Source organism: Glycine max, chromosome 2 (assembly GCF_000004515.6).
Source record: "Glycine max cultivar Williams 82 chromosome 2, Glycine_max_v4.0, whole genome shotgun sequence".
Classification (NCBI taxonomy): domain Eukaryota; kingdom Viridiplantae; phylum Streptophyta; class Magnoliopsida; order Fabales; family Fabaceae; genus Glycine; species Glycine max.
This window is the reverse complement of record NC_016089.4, coordinates 10616278-10637738: the sequence shown is the minus strand read 5'-3', so window position 1 is coordinate 10637738 and position 21461 is coordinate 10616278. Positions and strand designations below refer to the sequence as shown.

At 33.1% G+C, this 21461-nt stretch overlaps 1 protein-coding gene and 2 pseudogenes across 1 annotated transcript; 2 read left to right on the top strand and 1 right to left on the bottom strand.

The window, feature by feature from the left end:
• Window positions 1-4531: 4531 nt before the first annotated feature.
• On the bottom strand, window positions 4532-6322 carry LOC102664147 (putative disease resistance protein RGA3; annotated as a pseudogene).
• A 1894-nt stretch (window positions 6323-8216) lies between these two features.
• On the top strand, window positions 8217-10094 carry LOC100794573 (putative disease resistance protein RGA1; annotated as a pseudogene).
• A 5197-nt stretch (window positions 10095-15291) lies between these two features.
• On the top strand, window positions 15292-19081 carry LOC100527021 (uncharacterized). The gene is given in 4 exon segments (NM_001250491.2): window positions 15292-15485; window positions 16057-16179; window positions 18627-18729; window positions 18837-19081. Coding segments are annotated over 4 exon segments (561 nt in total). The 5' UTR covers window positions 15292-15390; the 3' UTR covers window positions 19077-19081.
• The last annotated feature ends 2380 nt before the right edge of the window (window positions 19082-21461 follow it).

The following is a 21461-nucleotide window of genomic DNA, read 5'->3' as shown; positions in this document are numbered from 1 at the left end:
ATATTAAAATTTTAAATTAAGAAAAATAAATTGAATGTTCTAATATTTAGTATTAATAGAGTATTTTTTTGAAAGAATTGATAGAATTGTATAACATATAGTATTAGATACAAAATTTATAGAGTTTAAAATTACGAATAATAAATAAAAAGATAAATTGAACGTATCTTTAATATACTTTAATTTATTATACCTAAATAGAAAAAAAAATGTTATTTCATCATTGTTCGCTAATCAATTCCGTCAATCATGGACAATTATTAATGCATAAATTACGTGAATATTTGAACAGGATTGCATGCAAAGAAAAAAAAATGTTTGCAGAACTTTCTCGCTTCAATAATAAGAGATGCATTATCATACTTCGCAAATTGGTAACTGTTCACCTATCTTAATTATTTAAAGCAAGGATGGTCATAGGTCAGAGGATGAAATTATTTTTTGCGATTCATTAATTCGAGGATGAGCTTTCTCAGATAAAATAAATAACAAAAAAAAGGTTTAGCTATGAGTTTTGTAAATTAGTACGTACACTTAATGTTTTGAACTGTGTTACAACTTACAATCTCGTTTGGAATGTGGAAGATGGGATTCTGTTTTTACAGGTGTTAAAAATGTGCTTTTAAATGTTATAAATAAAAGATGCACTTTTAGATGCTTTGTTCTTTTTCTTGTTTGGCAATGCTTGCTAGTATGTAATGAAGTTGGATCATCAAGGTGATTGAAAATACTCAAGACTGGTCCCTGAACCAACTAATGGGAGCATTTCAGCAATATTTTGAAGTTACAGAATAAAAAGATCAAATCATCCTTTGAGAATATGAAACCTGTAAAAGCTGAAAGCATTGAATATAGAGGATAAAGTACTTTATTTCCATTACCAAGCACAACAAGTCTTGGTGAAGTTGATAGTTTAAATTATGCAAACACAAGGCCTAAACTTCTTTATTGCTGAAAAGGGAATATAACAAATAATACAAATCCACTTTTTATTATATTGATAAAAAGACCGTGAGAGGTCAAATAAGCAAAGGAGCAAACAATACAAATATCTGGAGATGTTTGTCAAATCTTAGGCTATACTTCACTGTGAACTTAGCTGAAAGGAAGAAGAATTGAATCTTCAAACATGGTCCAAGAGCTCTGAAATCTTCAATCTACAGATCTCAAAGTTGCAAAACTTGTTATCACAAGGAAGAAAACAAGTTTCATTTTCAGAACAAAACAAATTGTGCAGTATAACAGAATAAGATGAAACTATGAAATATGCATAGAATAAAATATTCCCCAAATCTCTTTCCCTTCTTAACCATGTTAATTGTAGATATATATAAATACACAATGGAATGGGATTCATAATATATCTGCACTTGAATCATATTGTTCACCACCCACTCTAATATGGGGATTATGAGCTAGTTTTGGCCAGTCCTCTCCCTTTTCCTTCTGACATCGCTTCTGCTAAGGCTTAGGCCCTTTGTAGGACACCTCAACTTGGAACAGTTATAAACAGTCAATTTGCGAAGCAAGACAAGGTTTCCAAAGCAGTCATAAGTATTCTAGGTTTGAAAGATTGTATAATTGTAATGAGTGCAGGGCAGTCATATGTTGTAAAGCCTCATGCAAACCTCCTATCTCTCTGCAACTGCCAATCACCAATCCCTTTAGAGTAGGACTACAAACCTCCTATCCAAGGTGGGAAATGGATACCTTTATATGTGACACCCTCTACCCCTCACATATATATTAATAAAGGAATAAAAATTCAAATATTAATTAAAAGTATTTTTAAAACATTTTTAAATACAAGCTTTTCAAATGGGTAAAAGGCTCACATTCACTTTCTTCTACATCATATTCAAACTTGTCCAAATAAATAATAAAGTCATCTCGACTCAAAGAAAGTCATATAAGTCTCATACAATTAATATAGAACATATATCCTAATGTCACATCCTATCAGAGCGTGGTGTTCCCGTGTCCTCTAGCATGAGGTTCTTCATAGTCATCCACCTATTCATCTACTCCCCCGAACACAAGTTCAAGATCATCACAGGATCCAAACACAACAACACACAGGGAGTGAGTTATCACATTCCTAGCTAATAGAGAAACAAGACAATTAAATATACATATTATATAAATGAGATACCACTTGCTTAAACATAGCTCACGTAACTTCACCACTTCGTCATTCAAAATTCACTTTTTAATTATCGATCACATTACACAAGAATCCCACACTTCGATCAAGATATAATAACACATCAATTAGCAAGCATATGCAATAGTTATGCTAAGACTCAATTTTATATGCAATGTGGTACCATGTCAGTGAAAAACCACCCTGGGGCGCTTAGGAGTACATAACAAGACACACCACACAATGGGTTTGTCAGGTCACTCTCACTAAGTAAGATCATAGGGAGACCAGTCAGGGTCACGATGTTTTGCGAGAATGCTCCAACCATATGAGATCAGCATAGGCTTAAAGGAGCACTCAAACCCGGTGACCCCCAAGGCCTACACTCCGAAGAGTCCGTCAGGGCCTCTCCCTCCTGATTCAGGTCCAACCCCTAAAATAATTTTTTTTTACATGCAGACACTGCTCATGAATTATACAATACCCACGACCTTACACTCGTGTTTTAAACACGTTCAACACCATTGCGCTACGATTTAACACTGGTTCCTAAATAGGAAACCTACATTTTCTCTTTAACACTGCGCATCAACGCTTTTCTCAAGATAACGCTGGTCGGGTATTGTACAATTCATAGCTTACAACACAAGTAATTTCACATCAAGTGTTAACTACACACTTATCCACAACTAGAACTCATTCACAATTTCACATCTCATAGTGTCACAATCCACCATCACATGTTTACACGTATCTCACAAATTAACACATGTTCAACTTTACACTTATACTCAATCTCAATAACAATATTATAATCTCAAAGCAACATGTTATTCTACAATTCATCACATACTCACAATTTGAATTATCATTTCATATCCTCAATATAACAATTTATATAAAAGACTATCACAACATGAGGACTAAAACCCCTCAAATAATATTACACAATTATATCCAAATCATAGGTCCAAATATACAAATATCAAGAGCACAATTTATCAAGCAATTTTTATCAGGACATCAATATTTTATTTATAATCATAAAGGAAAAATTGCAATTTAACAAACATCCCAAAATAAAATCCCAATTTAATCCTCTAAGGATCCCTACACATGTTCTCACTAATCCCCAACTGTGAATAACTCATCCCTTACCTCTAAGCGGGCTCACGTGTCTTCAGCCAGCGATAGCAACATCTCTAGCGGTTCCCGGAAATTCTTTCAATTATTCATCCGACTGCTCCGATAGAATTCCCAAACGTCAGAGAGACGGAGAAGAGATTGAAACCTCCACTTGTACTGTCTTCATACGATTCCTTTTTCTCCCTCCACGAATATTATCTAGCAAATCCCAACGGTGGAAGCGTGCGGAATTGAATTTCGAACAACATATCCAAATTTCACAATAATCCAACGGTTAACGAAACCGGGATCGTAGTTTTACCAAGACAGCTCTGGATTTCTGCGGGAAAGAAAAAGGCTACAATGCGAAGGGTTTTTCTCTCATTTCAGACATGATATCGAAATTCCCAACGGTGAGAATGCTCGGAATTGTGTTGCGAACATGATACTCAAATTTCACGACGATCCAACGGTGAACGGATTCGAGATCGTTGTTTTTCTGAGACTGGTTTGGTGGGCTGCGGGAAAAAGAAAGGGTTTTGAGAGGAGAAGGGGAAAAACGAAAATGAGGCCAAAAGGAGGCAGCTGACTTAACATAACTATTTATACCTAGGGTACTCAGCCTATTATTTGCTCTATATTTATTTATTTATTTATTTATTACTAAAAAGCTTTTTAAATTTATTTACGAAAAATTGGGATGTTACATTATATCTGAACATGCCCAAACTCTTAAGTTGTTGGGTATCAGGTTGAAGCACTACAAAAATCTCCTCAACATTTTCTTGTAAGTTGGACTCTTCATTTTCGTCCGATGACAAACACAACTCATTCAGTTACTTATTTGACATATTGACTTCTTTGGCATCCTTTACATTTTTTACTTTCCCTAAATGCTCAATATGAAGATCTCCTTTAAGCTTCAGTGCTCCCAACTCTTCCAAAAAGAACCCTTTTTCTTTGCCAACAAAGTACGTTGTTAAACTCCTTAGGGAAGTCAACTTCCTTATTTGAAGAGGTAAGCTTGATAGTGAGATGCAACAATTGAAAGATAGCCGTTGTAGAGATTTCAAGCGTATTAAACTGTTTTACAACTTTTGGAGACAGATACAATTGTCTAAGTTCAATACCTACAAATTCCACAATTTACATAGCGATTCAAGACTTTCGAAAAAGCTCTCACAAAGATTCAAGTACCTTAGATGTTTTAAATGACCAATTGAAGATAATAGTTTTCCCAGTGAATGGTAATGAAGCACCCTCAACCAATAACATTTCAATGCATGACCAGAAAGTGGATGTGCCAATGTACACTTCCTCAAAGATTTAATTGGATGCAATTGGATGCAATTGGATTCGATTAATGGATTTTTTAGTGTTATCTGAGAGATGGCGGATTCTTTCAGACAAAGAAACACAATAAACCTCTCCTACAACAAATTGTGCAAGATCGTGAACAAGATCATGCATCTTGAAACTTGTGACTCCTCCAAACTCATTTCTCTCAACATCTTGGAAAAACTATCTCCAATATAATTCATTTCACACACCATCACCAACATCATAAGCATCTAATATTTCATTACATGAAATGAATCCATTAGCTATCCAAAGTTCAATTAAATATTATTTTGTATTTTTTTCATCTTTGTCAAATACTGCTGCACAATAAGCAAAACATTGTCTGAGTTTTGTTGGTAAGTTCAAGTAACTTAATCTCAGGGCAGACATTATGAAGTTTTCACTGTGTGGTAAACTCTGAAGGTTGCTTTCCTTAACATAGAGCCACTCGTTTTTCTCTCTTTTGAATCATAAAAGACCTTTTAATGCTTTTGCTGCCAGAGGATCTCCCCCACACTTCCTTACTATCTCTTTCCCAATGACCACAAACTCTACTTGTTCTACCTCATTTGGTCGAAAGGCTCGGTGTTTAAACAATTCCTAACAATCATTGTAAGATAGCATTGCTAATTCATGAGGAGGCATAGTTACCATGATTGTTGTAACCTTTAAAAGACGAGTGGTGACCAAAATAGAAGAACCCTTCGTCCCATAAACCAGTACTGATTTCAACCTTCGCCAATTTTCTTGCTCATCATCCCATACGTCATCCAAAACAAGCAAATATCTTTTTCTCTGAAGCAAAGCTTGAAGTTCTCTTTGTAGTGGCTCTATATCCAAATCCTCACAATGACACCCAGATGTTGCTTCGGTGATAGCTTTTGTCATTCTCTTCAAACTGAAGTCTTCCAAAACACATACCCAAATTCTTAACTCAAAGTAGTTGGCTACCTTTTCATGATTGAAGATGAGTTGGGCAAGTGTTGTTTTTCCAAGTCCACCTTGACCTATGATTGGATAAATCAATAAATTCTCAAAACGAGAAGCATTACAACAAAAAAGTCTACAATTTTATCCTTATCTTCTTCTCTCCCATAAACTTGTGGTTCAGTGATGAATGATGTAGTTTGACACCACTCAATGACTCCACTTCTTCTCTCAAGAACCATGTCGACCAAATGAAACTTAGTCCTTTCATCAGCAATTTCATCCAATCTCTCACTCATCCTTTTCATTTTCTTAGCAATTTTGTAACGAAAAACAATGTGCTTGGGATGGAAAGAGGATAACAAAGAGCCTTGTACCTTGTGTGATAGACCAGACTTGACTCCCTAGTATTCCAACTCCAATGCTTCATAGGCACACTCATCCAAGATGTCATCCAAAATGTGAGCTGCATCTTTTAGCTTTCCCAGCCAATCTTTTACGGCTCTATTTGAGAATTGCTTCTCCACGGCATCTTCGAGTGTAGCCTTGATTGTAATGAGCAAGCTGGCAAGCCTTGCCATGTCTTGATTGAAACCCAAAAATAGTCCCAGCTCCTTTTGAACGAGTGAGTTCAAATTTTCAAGCACAATTTCAAGGACAGCCTCAGCCATCTTCAATTCCAAGTTCTAACTCACAAAATGAAAATGCAATGCTAGAGAGGCTGTATGCTTCAAAAATGGTAATGCGATGATATCAAATGATAAGTTTAAAAAGCAGACAAGAAGACATTTTGCTTAGACTCAGGAAGTCAGCAACGAACCCACAAGTAAATGTATTATTGGAATTTTGCTGACACAGAATTGACTCGTGATTAATCATGATATTTATGGTCATTCTCACAGGCCCCCACAAGCTTTTTAACGTGTACAATATGTATAGATATAATTTTTTTTATAGAAGTTATCAACAATTAACAATAAAAGTTGTCAGTCAACAATTTTATTTTATACCACCTTTCTTTTCTTAACAACATGCGATAGCTTGAACCAGATTTCTCACAACAGAGCTTTTCACAACCACAAGGTTCACAAGATTCATTTAGTAGCATCTATAGAACAGAATTTTCCTCATTTTCCTAGAAGAGATTATATATATTGTTTGGTGAGATATAATTTGGCATAACACTTATACTTGAGCTCCTAACTTTTGTGACTAACTTTAAGGTTGGAGGCGGAAATTCAACTAAACAGGACATGGATGCAAAATTATGCAGCACCAGGTTCATTAGACATATACTACTTTGACTGGATTAGTAAATATGTCCACTGTCAATCCATCTCAAATCTTATCTTTTTTTTTTTTATCTATAGGAATAAAAGATAGTATCATAAGATTTACAATAAGTCATGCATCCTATTATGTATGTCGGGATAGAGGGTGTCACATTCTCAGCTATGAAAAGACACCCTTGACATCTCAAATCTTGTCTATACCAGGGAAATGTGGCTTTTTCAATTCTATTTATTGTTTGAGCCTTATTTAGAAGCATTAGTTGGATTTGTTTCGGAGCAATGACTGTAACAAGGTGAAAGCAGCATTGTCTCCAACAAAAATACTAGTACAAATTAATTATCACAATGAGATGGTGGAGTCCAGCAGGTACAGTTCATTAATCTATTATGGTGGTAAAGAAAAATTAATAAAATTTGAAATTTTAGAATTTAGAAACTACATTTTTATTATTAACTAGTTAGTATTTACACACTATTATTCTACAAATACAACATTTACTGTTAAAGATGTAAATCCAATGAAAATATCAGTTTCATGGCTAGACACCGAAGGACACTGAATAAAAAAAAATATCCACAAATGTTAATGGTTCATTTATTAGTTTTTATTAATAGAAGGAATTAAACCCACGACTTTTTTTTTATTTTTTTTCTTTCTTCTTAACCACCCAACCAACTTTATATTTCCCTGACAACGAATAAATTGAACCAAGGGAGGAGTTGGAGATGGTTGGGAGAGGGGGAAGGATTTCTTGATCTTTTTTCTTGAGAAAGAAATCCAATTCATTCATTTGTTCACTTCAATTAGTTATTATTTTAACGAAAATTTCTTTGCCCTCTTGCCAACAATGTCAGTCAACATGTAGAAAAGACCTGTCTTTCCAAATCAACTTTCATAAACAAATAATACTTTTACATATTTAAAGAAAAAAATTACTTTCATAAAGAAATTAATTAAACAGTAATTAGCAAATAAAAATATCATCAGTTGAACTGAAATCTCACCTAACTTCAGAAGAACGCTAATCTCAAACAAGAACAAATAATACAGATTTCAAAAAAAATCTAATAACTATTTTATTTTATGAAAACACTCACACGAACTAGAACAAAATACACAGGTAGATATTTGTAAATTAAAAACAACAAAAAAAACAAAGAAAAATGTTGAGCTAAAAAAAAATGTTTTGATGAAGAGATTTGATCTGATTAATTTGATAAACAGAAACGCAACTTATATACATCCCGAATGCGATTTTAAGTTTGTAACACGGACGACCAAAACAATATGCGTATGTATGTCTGTACCAATTTACAAAGCTCATTGTTAAACCTTTTTTTTTTTTTTTTGTAATTTATTGTATTTGAGAAGCACATGAGATGTTTTTTGTTCTTTATTTTTTCTTCTATTATTAGTTTTATTTTTGTAATTTAATTTATTTTATATAAGAAAAGACATTGATCAAATGTTTTTTTGATTGAGGTCATTGGTAAATCAAAATCATCATCTCCAGCATTAAGGTTCTCATAAACAAGCAAGAAACTCCAAACCCTGTGTACATTTAAAAGGCACATCAGTGCTTTGGGGAACCCTGTTGCCGTGTGCATGCAGCTATTTCTACTAACTATTCCATGATTGCTTCATAAAGTACTTGAGAAACCTTTGCTTGCTTGCAAAATATTCCATTGTGTTATTAGTGGGCAACTTTCTCACATGTTAAGCATACACACAAGTGATCCCTCTTTCATTTCCATCTGGCATAGTTACAATATGGCTGAGGCTGTCCTTGAAATTGTGCTTGAGAATTTGAAATCAATCTTGCAAAAGGAGCTGGGACAATTTTTGGGTGTCGATGATGACATGAAAAGGCTTGCTAGCTTGTTCACTACAATCAAGGCTACACTTGAAGATGCTGAGGAGAAACAATTCTCAAATAGAGTTATTAAGGATTGGCTGGCAAAGCTAAAAGATGAATCTCTCATTCTGGATGACATCTTGGAAGAGTTTGATCTACTAGACAAGGTACAAGGCTCTTACTTATCCTCTTTTCATCCCAAGCATGTTGTTTTCCGATAAAAAAATTGTTAAGAAAATGAAAAGGATACGTGAGAGATTAGATGAAATTCTTGATGAAAGGACTAAGTTTCATTTAACTGAGCTGAGAGAAGGAGTGGTGTCATTGAGTGGCTCCAAATCACCTCATTCATCCCTGAACCACAAGTCTACGGACGAAAAGAAGATACTGATAAAATTGTAGACTTTTTAATTGGTGATGCTTCTCATGTTGAGGATTTATCCGTCTACCAATCATTGGTCTAGGGGGACTTGGAAAAACAACACTTTCCCAACTCATTTTCAATCATGAGAGGGTAGTCAACCACTTTGAGTTAAGAATTTGGGTATTTGTTTCAGAAGATTTCAGTTTGAAGAGAATGACAAAAGCTATCATCGAAGAAGCATCTGCGTGTCACTGTAAGGATTTGGATCTACAACCACTACAAAGAAAACTTCAACATTTGCTTCAAAGAAAAAGATATTTGCTTGTTTTGGATGATGAGCAAGAGAATTGACTAAAGTTGAAATCTGTACTGGCATATGGGGTAAAGGGTGCTTCCATTTTGGTAACTACTCGTCTTTCAAAGGTTGCAACAATCATGGGAACAATGTCTCCTCATGAATTGTCTGAGCTATCCGACAATGATTGTTGGGAATTGTTTAAACACCGAACATTTGGACAAAATGACGTAGAACAAGAAGAGCTTGTGGTCATAGGGAGGGAGATAGTAAAGAAATGTAGGGGGTGCCTCTTGCAGCAAAAGCACTAGGAGGTATTTTACGCTTCAAAAGAAACAAAAATAAGTGGCTCAATGTTAAGGAAAGCAAACTTTTGAAGTTATCACACAATGAAAAATCCATAATGTTTGTCCTGAGATTAAGTTATTTGAACTTACCTATAAAACTAAGACAGTGTTTTGCATATTGTGCAATCTTTCCCAAAGATGAAAAAATAGAGAAGCAATATTTAATTGAACTTTGGATGGCTAATGGATTCATTTCATCTAATGAAAGATTAGACGCTAAAGAGGTTGGTGATGGTGGTGTGTGGAATGAATTATATTGGAGATTATTTTTCCAGGATATTGAGAGAGATGAATTTGACAAAGTTACAAGTTTCAAGATGCACGATATCTTGTGTTATCTATTGCAGAAGATATTTGTTGTGTCACAGATGACATCTCTATAAGTGATTTGCCTGAAAGAATTCATCATCTCTCAAATTATATGAAGAGATTTTCTTTAGAGCTTATTAATTCAATCCTGTTGCATCAAGTCAAATCTTTGAGGACCTATATTAATTACTCTGGGCACCGTTATTCTCCTTATGTATTTAAATGTTACTCTTTGCGAGTGCTTGACTTTAAAGGAATAACAACATTGACATCTTCAATTGGTGATTTAAAACATCAGGTAATTGAATCTTTCTAGAGGCAACTTCAAAACTCTTCCAGAATCGCTATGTGAATTGCGGAATTTGAAGATACTAAAGTTAAACAATTGTCGAAGTCTTCAAAAGTTCCATAACAGTTTGATATGCTTAAAAGCCCTTCAACAACTATTTGTGAAAGATTGTTACTCACTGACAAGCTTGCCTCCTCAAATTGAGAAACTGACTTCCCTTAAGGATTTTAAGTGTAATATCTCATTTTTTTCGTAAATAAATTAAAAAAAAATTTATTTAAAAATAAATAGTTTTAGAAAAATGATGAAGTTTTTGTAATTAAATAAATAAGGAGAAATAATTTTATTAATTAAAATAATAGTTTGAAGGGAAAAAAATATTTGATTTATTCATTTGATAGAAAATAAAATAGGTTTTTTTATAAAATAATAAAAATAAATAAATAAAGTAAATAATAGGTTGTGAGTATCCTAACTATAAATAAAGATATGTTGGGTTTTAGGTCTCCTCTTCCTCTCAATTTCTCTTTTCCCCTCCCAAAACCCTCTCTTTTTTCCGCATACACTCAAATTTATCTTAGTAAAACAACGATCTTTAACTCATTAACTATTGAATCGTCATGATATTTCAGCACCAGGTTCGCAACTCATTTTCAAGCACTTACACCGTTGGAAATTGCAAAAAAAATTCGGAGCAAAGAGAAATGTCTTTCGCATTGTAACTTTCTCTTTTCCTATAAAAACTCAAAACTTGTCTAGTAAAATTACGATCTCAGACTCGTCCACCGTTGGATTGTCATGAAATTTAGGCACCCAGTTTTAGATTCAACTCCGCACACCTTCACCATTGCAATTTGTGAAATATTATTCATGGAGAGAGAAAAGTGAATCGCACAAAGATAGTACAAAATGAAGACTTTAATCTCTTTTCCTTCTCTCTAACGCTTGGAAACACTATTAGAGCAAATCAGAGGAAAAACTTGAGGAATATCAAAAAATTTCTAGAGATGTCGCTATCGCTGTCAGAATACACACGTGAACCCGCTTAGAGGTAAGGGATGAGTTACTCACGCTTGGGGATTAGAATGAACATGTGTAGGAATCCTTAGAGTATCGATTGGAATGAGTTTTTGGGGTGTTTTTGCAAATTTTGGTTCTATCTTTACAATTATAATTGAATTATACATGTTTGACAGATCAATTGATGTCCCAGTGAAAAGTTATGGTGAAATTGATGTGTTTTTGTGTTGAGTATGAATCCTAAAAATTGAGTTTTTTTGTTAATTAACATGAATTGTGCTCTAAATAATATTCTCTTTAATTGTTTATTTTATACAAATTATTGTAATTCTTTTTGTATGATTATGTGAACTGTTTGAGGAATTTTACTCCTCGTATTGTGAGAAACATTTTTGTATGATTTGTTTGTGTTTTGGATAAGATCTAACATGATAAATAATTTTATTGAGATTGAGTATAAGTGCAAAGTTGAACATGTGTTAATTTGTGAGATACACATAAACATGTGATGGTGGATTGTGACATTATGAGATGTGAAATTGTGGACATGAGATTTGATTGTGAATAAGTATGTGTTTAATACTTGATGTGACAATACTTGTGTTGTGAGCTGTGAATTATACAATAACCCAACCAGTGTTTACCTTGAGAAAAGTGTTTATGCGCAGTGTTAAAGGGAAAGTGTAGGTTTCCTTGTTAGGAACTAGTGTTAAATTGTAGCGCAATGTGTTAAACGTGTTTGAAACACGAGTGTGAGGTCATTGGTATTGTATAATTCATGAGCAGTGTCTGTGTGTAAAAAAAATTGTTTTAAGGGTTGGACCTGAATCAGAAAGGTGAGGCCCTAACGGATTCTTCGGAGTCTAGGCCTTGGGGGTAAAAACATTTGGTTTGAGTGCTCTTTTAAGCCTATATTGATCCCATATGGTTGGAGCATTCTCGCAAAATAGAGTGACCCTGACTAGTTACCTTATGATTTTACTTAGTGAGAGTGACTTGACATACCCATTGTGTGGTATGACTTGTTATGTACTCCTAAGCGCCCAGAGTGGTTTTTCACTAACATGGTACCACATTACATATAGGCTTGAGTCTTATTGAATCTGTTGCATAACACTTGTGTATTTATTGATATTAATTGATTTAGTGATATTGTGTTTTGATATCTGAGTACGTGAATGATGTGAAAATGAATGAAACATGTTGTGTTGTGATGTGATGTTACGCGACAAAGTGGTGGAATTACGTAAGTTATGTTTAAGTAAGTTGTATCTCATTTACATGATATGTATATCTACGTGTTGTTTTGTTTCTCTATTAGTTAGGAATGTGATAACTCACTCCCCGTGTATTGTTTGTGTTTGGATTCTGTGATGATCTCGAACTCAGATGATTAGGTGAATTATGTTAAGGAACCTTGTGCTGAAGGACGTCGGGACACAATGCTCTAATAGGATGTGACATTGAAACATGTGTTTCTATATTAATTGCATGAAGTCTTGAACGACCTTGTTTTGAACCGAGATGATTTTATTATTTATTGGACAAGTTATATTATGATGTTAGAAAAGTGAATGTAAACCTTTTACCCTTCTGAAAAGATTTTATTTAAAAGTGTTTTAAATTTTTTTAATTAATTCTGATTTCTTTTTCCTTTTATTATTAGTACATTTATGCGTGGGATAGAGGGTGTCACATTAAGTTGGTACTTTGTTGGCAAGGAAAAGAGGTTTCTTTTTGGTAGAATTGGGATAACTGAAGCTTAAAGGAGATCTTCACATTAAGCATCTAGAGAAAGTGAAAGTATGATGAATGCCAAAGATGCCAACATGTCAAGTAAGCAACTGAACGATGTTGAGGAGATTCTTTATTGCTTCAACCTGATACCTAACAACTTGAAAGTATGTGGGTGGATGGATACAAAGGTGTCCATTTTCCACTATGATGTCTAGTATTTCTCTCAAATATTTAACTTATTTAAGGTTGGACGATTGCCAAAGTTGTTTACCACTTTCACATTTGAGGAAACTACCTTCTCTAAAGGAACTACGAATATATAACATAACTCACGTAGAATACCCACATGAGAAGTCCTATGACATGGAATTGTTTTCATGGCTCTAGCTAGGATCTCTATAACTTAGGAAGCTACCAAACTTAATAAGGTTATCAAGGGAGGATGGTAAAAACATGTTCTCATGTTTTTTCGAACTTAAAATTCAATAATGTTCTAAATTTTTAGGAGAGATAATATCGTTGCAAGTAGGGGTGGACCTACGTTCAGTTCTATAGGGGTGATGAACCCCTAAAATTTTCATTTCTCTTTATGTTATACTTAAAAAAGGGTTAATTAAGTTTTAAGTCCTTCAACTTTTGATGGAACCAATTTTTAGTCATTAAAATTTTATTTTTCCAACTTTTAGTCCCTTATTTTTTTTTCCGACACACAAAATGGTCCCTGACGATTGGCTTTAACTTCTTATGTTAGATAATTATGTGTCATCCTTGGACATTACTGACTGGGTAAGTGATGCCATGTGGCATGTTACCTCATTTGACACATGTGGGTTTTGGGAGAGGTAGTATCGATGCAAGCATGGGTGGAACTATGTTTAGCTCTATGGGGGCCATGAACCCCCAAAATTTTCATTTCTCTTTATGTTATGTGTAAAAAAAGGGTTAATTAAATTTTAAGTCCTTCAACTTTTGATGGAACCAATTTTTAGTCCCTAAAATGTTTTTTTTTTCCGACACACAAAATGGTCTTAAACATTAACTTTTTGTTAAGTAATGATGTGTCATCCTTGGACATTGCTAATTGGATAAGTGATGCCACGTGGCATGTCAACTCATTTGCCACGTGTGGGTCTCCAATCTCCCCTTTCAATCACATGTTTTTCATTCACAAGACTCAAATTCGATATCTTACTTTAAGGAATTGGTTCTAATATTATTCGGACCAACGACTTGATAAAAAATGTATTCAATTTAATCTCTTAATTTATTTATTAGGTTCAATTTGGTCCTTTTATTTTTAAAAGTTTCAATTAAATCATCTATTTTATAAAATATGTTCAATTTAATCTCATTTAAAACCAAAATCGGTCCCCTTTTTTAAATATTTGAAATTGACGAATTAAAAATGAAATTAAATTGAATCCATTTTAAAAATAAATGACTTAGTTGAACCTCTTAAATAAAGGGACCAAATTATATTTTTTAATTTTTAAAAACAAAAAGATCAAATTGAACTTAAAAAATAAATTAAAAGTTCATTAATCTATAGGTCCTATACTTTTATCAAATTTTCAATTGAGTCCCTAAACTTTTTTCTTTTAATTGGGTCTTTGAATTTTTATTTATTTTTCAATTGAATCCCTTATCTAATTGTCATTATGAAAAAATAATCACAAAGATATAATTAGAGGTACATACAAAAAGATTGGTGATTTTAGAATGTGTTATATACATAACTGAGTCAATAATAAAATATTTTTATGAAGTTTTAACATTTTTAGGTCAATTCAAGTAAGGTATTTCTTTACAATTATATGCCTTTTTAAAATATTAAAACTTAAAAAAAAATCTCAAATTTAACTAAGTTATTTCCTTATAAAGTTACAATACTCTAGAAGGATCACTATCTACATATTTTTTTAGTTATTTGAGATTATTTTTTGGTAATGATTATTAGATGGAAATATTCCATTGAAAAATAAATAAAAGTTAGGGACTCATTTGAAAAAAAATAAAAGTTCCAGGACTCAGTTAAAAGAAAAGAAAAAATTCAAACAACTAATTGGAAATTTTGTAAAAATACAAGGACTCGGAGTAATTAATTAAACCTAAAGATCATCAAAATAATAAATAAACCTTATTTTATCACTGTCATAGTGTCATGTTGAAGTAGCAATGTGAAAAGGGAAATAGGAAAAAAGGGAAATTTTCAGATTACTAAAATCGACCAAAACAAAACTTTGTGCGTTTTCGTTCTATTCGTTCATATTCCTCAGTGCAACACATCCAACAGCAAGACGCAAACTAGTAACAGAGAGAAAGCATTTCAAAGAAGAAACAAAACGATGTCGTTTATGCGAGGGGATTTTCTTTCTCGAACGAGGAAGCTCGTGAAGGGTTTGGCCAAGGCGCAACCCGCGTGGCTCAAAGCCATGGAACAGTTAATCTCTCTAATTTCTGATTCATTCTCTTCAATCTTTGTCTTTTGCATTCTGATTTTGCATTTTTCCTTTGCCATTTGAGAATCCCCCTTCTGGGTTTTTATCACTTTTGAAAAAATGGCACCTTTTTCGGTTTCATGATTTCACTTTTTAAAAATTCATTTTTTTTATTTATGTTTGCTGACTCCAATTAAGGGTTATGGTTGTGATATTCATTTTTCAGGTATTGGTCTAGATTTCACTTTCAGAGTTTAACGGTAAAAGGAATGCTTGGGATTCACTGAATTTTTATTTTGAATGTTTATTTGAGCATTGTGAGGATCCTTATTTATTTTTGTTTTGAAAAATTGTGTAATGTTTTTTTTTTTTTTTTATACTAAAGGGTTATTGTGCTTGTGATGTTCTATTTTTAAGTCTTGGTCTAGACTTTCTTTTCTGAGTTTAATGATTTTGGGAATTTTTGGGATTCACTGAATTTTTATTCTGAATGTTTATTTGATCATGGTTATGGTTTGTTTGTTTTTTTTTTTGGAAATTGTGTAATGTTTTATTGTTTACTGTGTTTATCAGGGCACCACCTGCAACGTTTCCTCGGTCTGCCGGGAAAATTCCGACCATTACTCTTCCCGAGGATGTTTATGTGAAGAAGTTTTATAAGAAATATCCGGAATCCAAATCCCATGACGCCATAAAGTATTTCCCTTTTACCTTGTATCTAGTTTTTGTTCCATTTGCAATGTTTGGGCATCTAGTTCTTGTTTCTGTATTGCTGTATGATGTGGTGCTATCTTGCTATGTGTCTGGTCTCTATGTTGTAATATGACGTGGCCACAAGAGAAAATTGTAGGCAAGGTTTTAAATTTAGGTTCGTGAAAATGAGGGAAATCAGAATGTCATGCCTATTTGGTTTAGGGAAATGTTTTAGTTACCCAAATGTCAATTTATTTTTACTTTGTTTCCTGTTTTAAAAATCTTTATGTGAAATGGTGAAAACAATGAAAAGTCAGAAAGTATTGCCTTAAAATAAACAGGCTCTTATCTTTCGAGTTCCTATTTGATTCCTAGTATAGTAGTAAGGATGAACTTGTTTCCTTGTGTTGTGATTACCCTGCAATTTAACAGTACCAGCACAATAGATTGCAACAGAAATTCCTAAACAGTATAAATGTCCATCTAAATCAGTGTTACAATATGGAAGAACTGAAATCCTAGTCTATCCAAACAGAATAGGCAATACAAGAGAAGAAAAAATAAGAAAGAGGGAACACCAGGAATAAGAGAATACTTCACAAATCCCACACCCTCTGCCACTTTTTTCATATAACAATTAACAAATTCTCTTCCTCATTTTCTCAACCATATTGGTTTTTTCCTGATTTGGTTACTATGCCTAACACTAACAGAATAAGTAACTCAACATTCCCCCAGTTACCTGATCAGCTGTCATGTGTACAGCCTGTAGCCAGCTACCTTTGCTGTAATGTAACACCCTGTTTACTAACTATAGTGTGTTTGGATGGAATTTTTAGATTGTGTCCCTTTCTTAGCATGATTATTTATCTGAATGTCTAAATAAGCATGTAAACTGCTTAGTTCAGTATAAATGTATAATACACTGTGCTAACAGGCAACTACAATAGTTAACTTTTGTGGTGTGGTTCTCCTTAGGTTCTTACACCTTCTCACTTGGGCTGTGCACAATAGTATGTGCTGTGTCTTTGATTTGTTTCTACTGATAATGTTTTCTTATATATTCTTTTAATGGTTGAGTTGAGATACTCAAGTGTTCTTTTTCCAATGAATGGGTTTCGATTTACTTGATTTCTTAAAACTTATTGAGTTTTTTTTTTTTTTTTTTGTATTACACATGTTGCACATTAAAAGAAAAAAAATATCAATATATGCTGGTTTTGTCAAGAAAAGCTCTCACGTATGAAGACAAAGATCTTACTTAGGTCTTGGGATTCTCCCACTAAGCTGGAGCGTGTAAGACAAATATCTCTTATATGCTCTAGCTTGAGGGGAAGTGTTGGAAATAATGTAATTATAGTAATAATGTTAATAAGGCAGAATTATATGTTAGCTAGAGTAATGCTATATTCTTGTAATTATGTGTAATTATCCTTGTATTTAACACTTAATATAAGTATACACTTAATATAAGTATATGCTCTGCCATGTAATTCAAACACACTAAATTCATTACATGTCCCTTGTATTTCCTCTCTAAACAGTGTCTTTGTTTGCAATATCAATTATATTCTTGACTGATGTTTATTTTGTTGATTCACGTTTGAGTTAGCCTTTTATTTCTAGGTAATAGATCTGTCATATTTTTTTTAATAGGCATTTAGAATCATTGTTGCTAAATAGTGGCACTGTGGCCGCCATGACGGAATGCGTGGCAGATTTTTTGCCAACCACCACATGCAATTTGTGAAGGGAATCCAGCTATGGCAGCACCATAGGCTGCAATGGCATGTTTTCCACCATTAATAACACTGTTTAGAATCTGGTTTTACTCTAGTTATAATGAATATTTCTCATTTAGAACTACTTTTTGTGGGGGTTCAAGTATATAATTGAGTTCCTTATTTCCTTGCTGTCAAAACAATGGAAACTGGAAAGAAGTTCTCTAATTCTCTTTCTTTAATTTTTTGGACTTGCCCTTTTAGGGGGCGGGCTGAGTTCTTAAATATGTAACTATTAATAACCTGTTTCAAAACTTCTCTCTTGGACTTTGCAAAATAGTATATGTCTGTGTCTTTGTTTCTGCTATCTGATAAGTTATAATTGTTTGCTTATATTTTTTTAATGGTTATGAGAGATACTCAAGTTTTATTTTTCAACAAATAGTTTTTGATGTACTTGGTTTCTTAATTCAATGCATTATACATGCTGCACTATATGCTGGTTTTATCAATTTGCTAAGAATTCCTCAAAGGAATGGTTGTTACTAATTGATGGCTGACATATATTGGATGCATAGAGTAGATTAATATTTTGCATTTTGCCTCCATTTTCATTAAGAGAACTTTTAAGTAGGCTCTAGCCCATGTCTGCCTTTTCATGGAAGTAATGAAGTTGAAGCATCAAATGCATTAATCACTTATTCATATACATGATTAATGTTTCAACAGGTTTCATGCTTTTGATCCCCCTCCGTCTCGTGTATTTGCCTTGAGGGTTCTTGAATTGAAGGAGCAGGGCATTAGTGAGGAGCAAGCTATGGCTATAGCTGATGTATGTAACCTAAATTGGTTCCTGAATATGTTATCTCTACAATTTGTTTTACCCTTTTGTCCTCTAACAATCAGTTGGATTTTTTTTCTTTGATTCCCGCTTTCTAGATGGAATATCTGACAGAGAAGAAGACAAAGAAGAAAGCATATACCCGTTTGAAGGAAATTGCACGTCTTCAAGGGAAGAGACTTCCTCAAAATCCATATCCTAGTGCCATCAAGGAGATACAAGCTGAGGAGAGGAAATATGTTCGTGATCGTTTCTTCAATCCCAAGATGCTTGAAATTGTGGAGAAACAGAAAGCCGAGGCAGCAGCGGAGAGATTGAGTCGAGGTGGTGATTGGTGACTTTTACGGGGGCTAAGTTACAATACATTGAGTGTTTAGCTCTTGAAAAATTGGCTCTGACAATAATATTTACCATTCAGCCACTGAAAAGTGCGTTCTTCTTCCCTGATATTAGGTGAAATATTTATTTGTTGTATTAGATGGCTGCAATAAAAAAATTTACCAAAATTTCATGCGCGGATCATTTCTTCCAGGCTACCCAAGTTTTGTTAGTAGCTAACACATGCCTTGAGGAGATCTTGTGTTAAGCTCTCTCTTTTGTTGTCAATTTGATCATTAACCAGTTTTTCATGGAGTTTCTTTGCACATGCCATCACTAAAATGTGTTTCCTTGATAAACATACATAGATTACTTGCTACACAGGGTTTGAAAGTATTTGCAGTGCCAATTATTGCTACGCAAAATTTACCACTATTATTGGAGTTTGACAAACCTTAAACCATCAACTATGAATTTCTCGTTGTAAATTCTGGTATAATTTGTTTTCTGTCTTATACCGATTTCATCCAGATCGAGTTTCCAGTGTAAACAATTACATTGTTTGTTGAAGATTTCGAATGTTATCTCACGTGCAGTAAAGTGAGTATAATTTAGTCTTCAAAATATTTAGAAGCATGGCTTCCTGAGGGAATATGCAATGGTTGGATCATTCAAACTTTTTTTAAAGAGTTTGCTTTTTTGGTCTAATTGTATAAAAGAAAAATAATCAATCTAAATATCTAATTCACAGGAAAAAAATGCTAAGAAAATATCAAATAGTAGAAAATAAGAAAATGTTAAAGTGTATAATTTGTATCATAAAAACGTTTTCAAATTAACTTCCGGACTATACTCAATTCAAGATTGATTCCATTTGGATTATAACATATTCTCCTCCTAACAATAATTTTTGGAGATATTATCAGCAGGTTCTAAATTAAAGTCAAATTTATGTTAGAATAGAACTAAATAAATGAGTCATTTGGTTAATTTATTAAATTTTGAAATCAAAGATGATATAAATTGGGTTGATTCATAGAACCTATCGGCTTAGTGCAACAGTCTATGCAACAAATTGTACATGAAGAAAAGGAAGGAGAGTAGTGAAGATAAAGAAAAGAAAAATACTCACTCAGTTTTAAATTACAAAGATCTTTAAAATAATCAATATGTAGGTGTGAAAATGTGGTTGAAGAGAATCAAACTTGAGAAAAGTTCATCTATGCAGAGAAGCACTAATGGAAAAAAAATAAATCCCATTCTCAATGAGAATTTGTCCTGCATAGAAAATGAAGTGTGTCGTGAGGATCTAAAGAAAAATCATAATCTCTATATTAATGTGCCAGTTCTATTTTAAAGTACAAAGTCCGTAAATTAAATATAGAACAGCAGAAAGGGGTGGATTACACTGACTAAAGGATTGGTTACTGTTCGTTTCTACATACTTTTCTTCAAGGAAAAGCGATACCATTTCTTTATCTCCTTCCAAGCTTTGTCAATTTTGCTGTTGAAAAGAACTATTATAGTATTATGGAAAGAATATAAAAGAAATATTATAGTATGTAAAGATATTCTTTAGTGGACACTTTCACAGTTCTGGTTTTACAAAATGTCTAGACTGCAGCAAAATCAAACGAAAAGAAGATCACATAAATTATTGGATTTATATCCTTTTCTATCAAAAAAAAAAAAAAAACAGCAGCCTGTATGTCCACATGTGTCAGTTTCTTTAAACATATCTATGGAACTGATCCAATAATATTAGGACAAAACTTAGATCCTTGTTTGTTTTGATGTTTTCTTCTGAAATATCAAATATTTGTGTGTCTGTGTGTATTAAAACTTTGAATGGGAGGAAAATGTAATTAATAATTAAAACAACAAATATCAACAATAAAATCTTATTTTACTTGATGATGATATGGGTTATATGTAAAAGTGGAATTTAATTTAATTGGTTAAGTAATATATACAAGTTATTGTAAATTCTGACATTATCTTTGATTTTTTGGTATCAAAATAAAATTCGATTACATGAATTATATGGTTCGACACAATTAAAAACTAAAGATAAAGTGGTTAAAAAATGAAACTAAATTTCGTATCCAATTCTTCTTGCACGACCGCAAACTAAATTACACCACACAAATTTGCACCTAAAATAAAAGGGATCCAATTCCAAAAGAAGAGAAGCAAGTGAGACCCCAATGGTCATTTCCAAATAATGCTTTGAAGTTGTGATGCGTAAAATTGGATCATGTTTCAGACAATGCCACTTCCCTTTCCTCACAAGTTGGTTGACCTCTTGCGTGGAAAGTGGAACAAAATCCATCTGAACCAACCAAAAATAAAAAAATAATAATAAAAAACTTGGGCTAAATATACACCACCACCACCATGCTTTG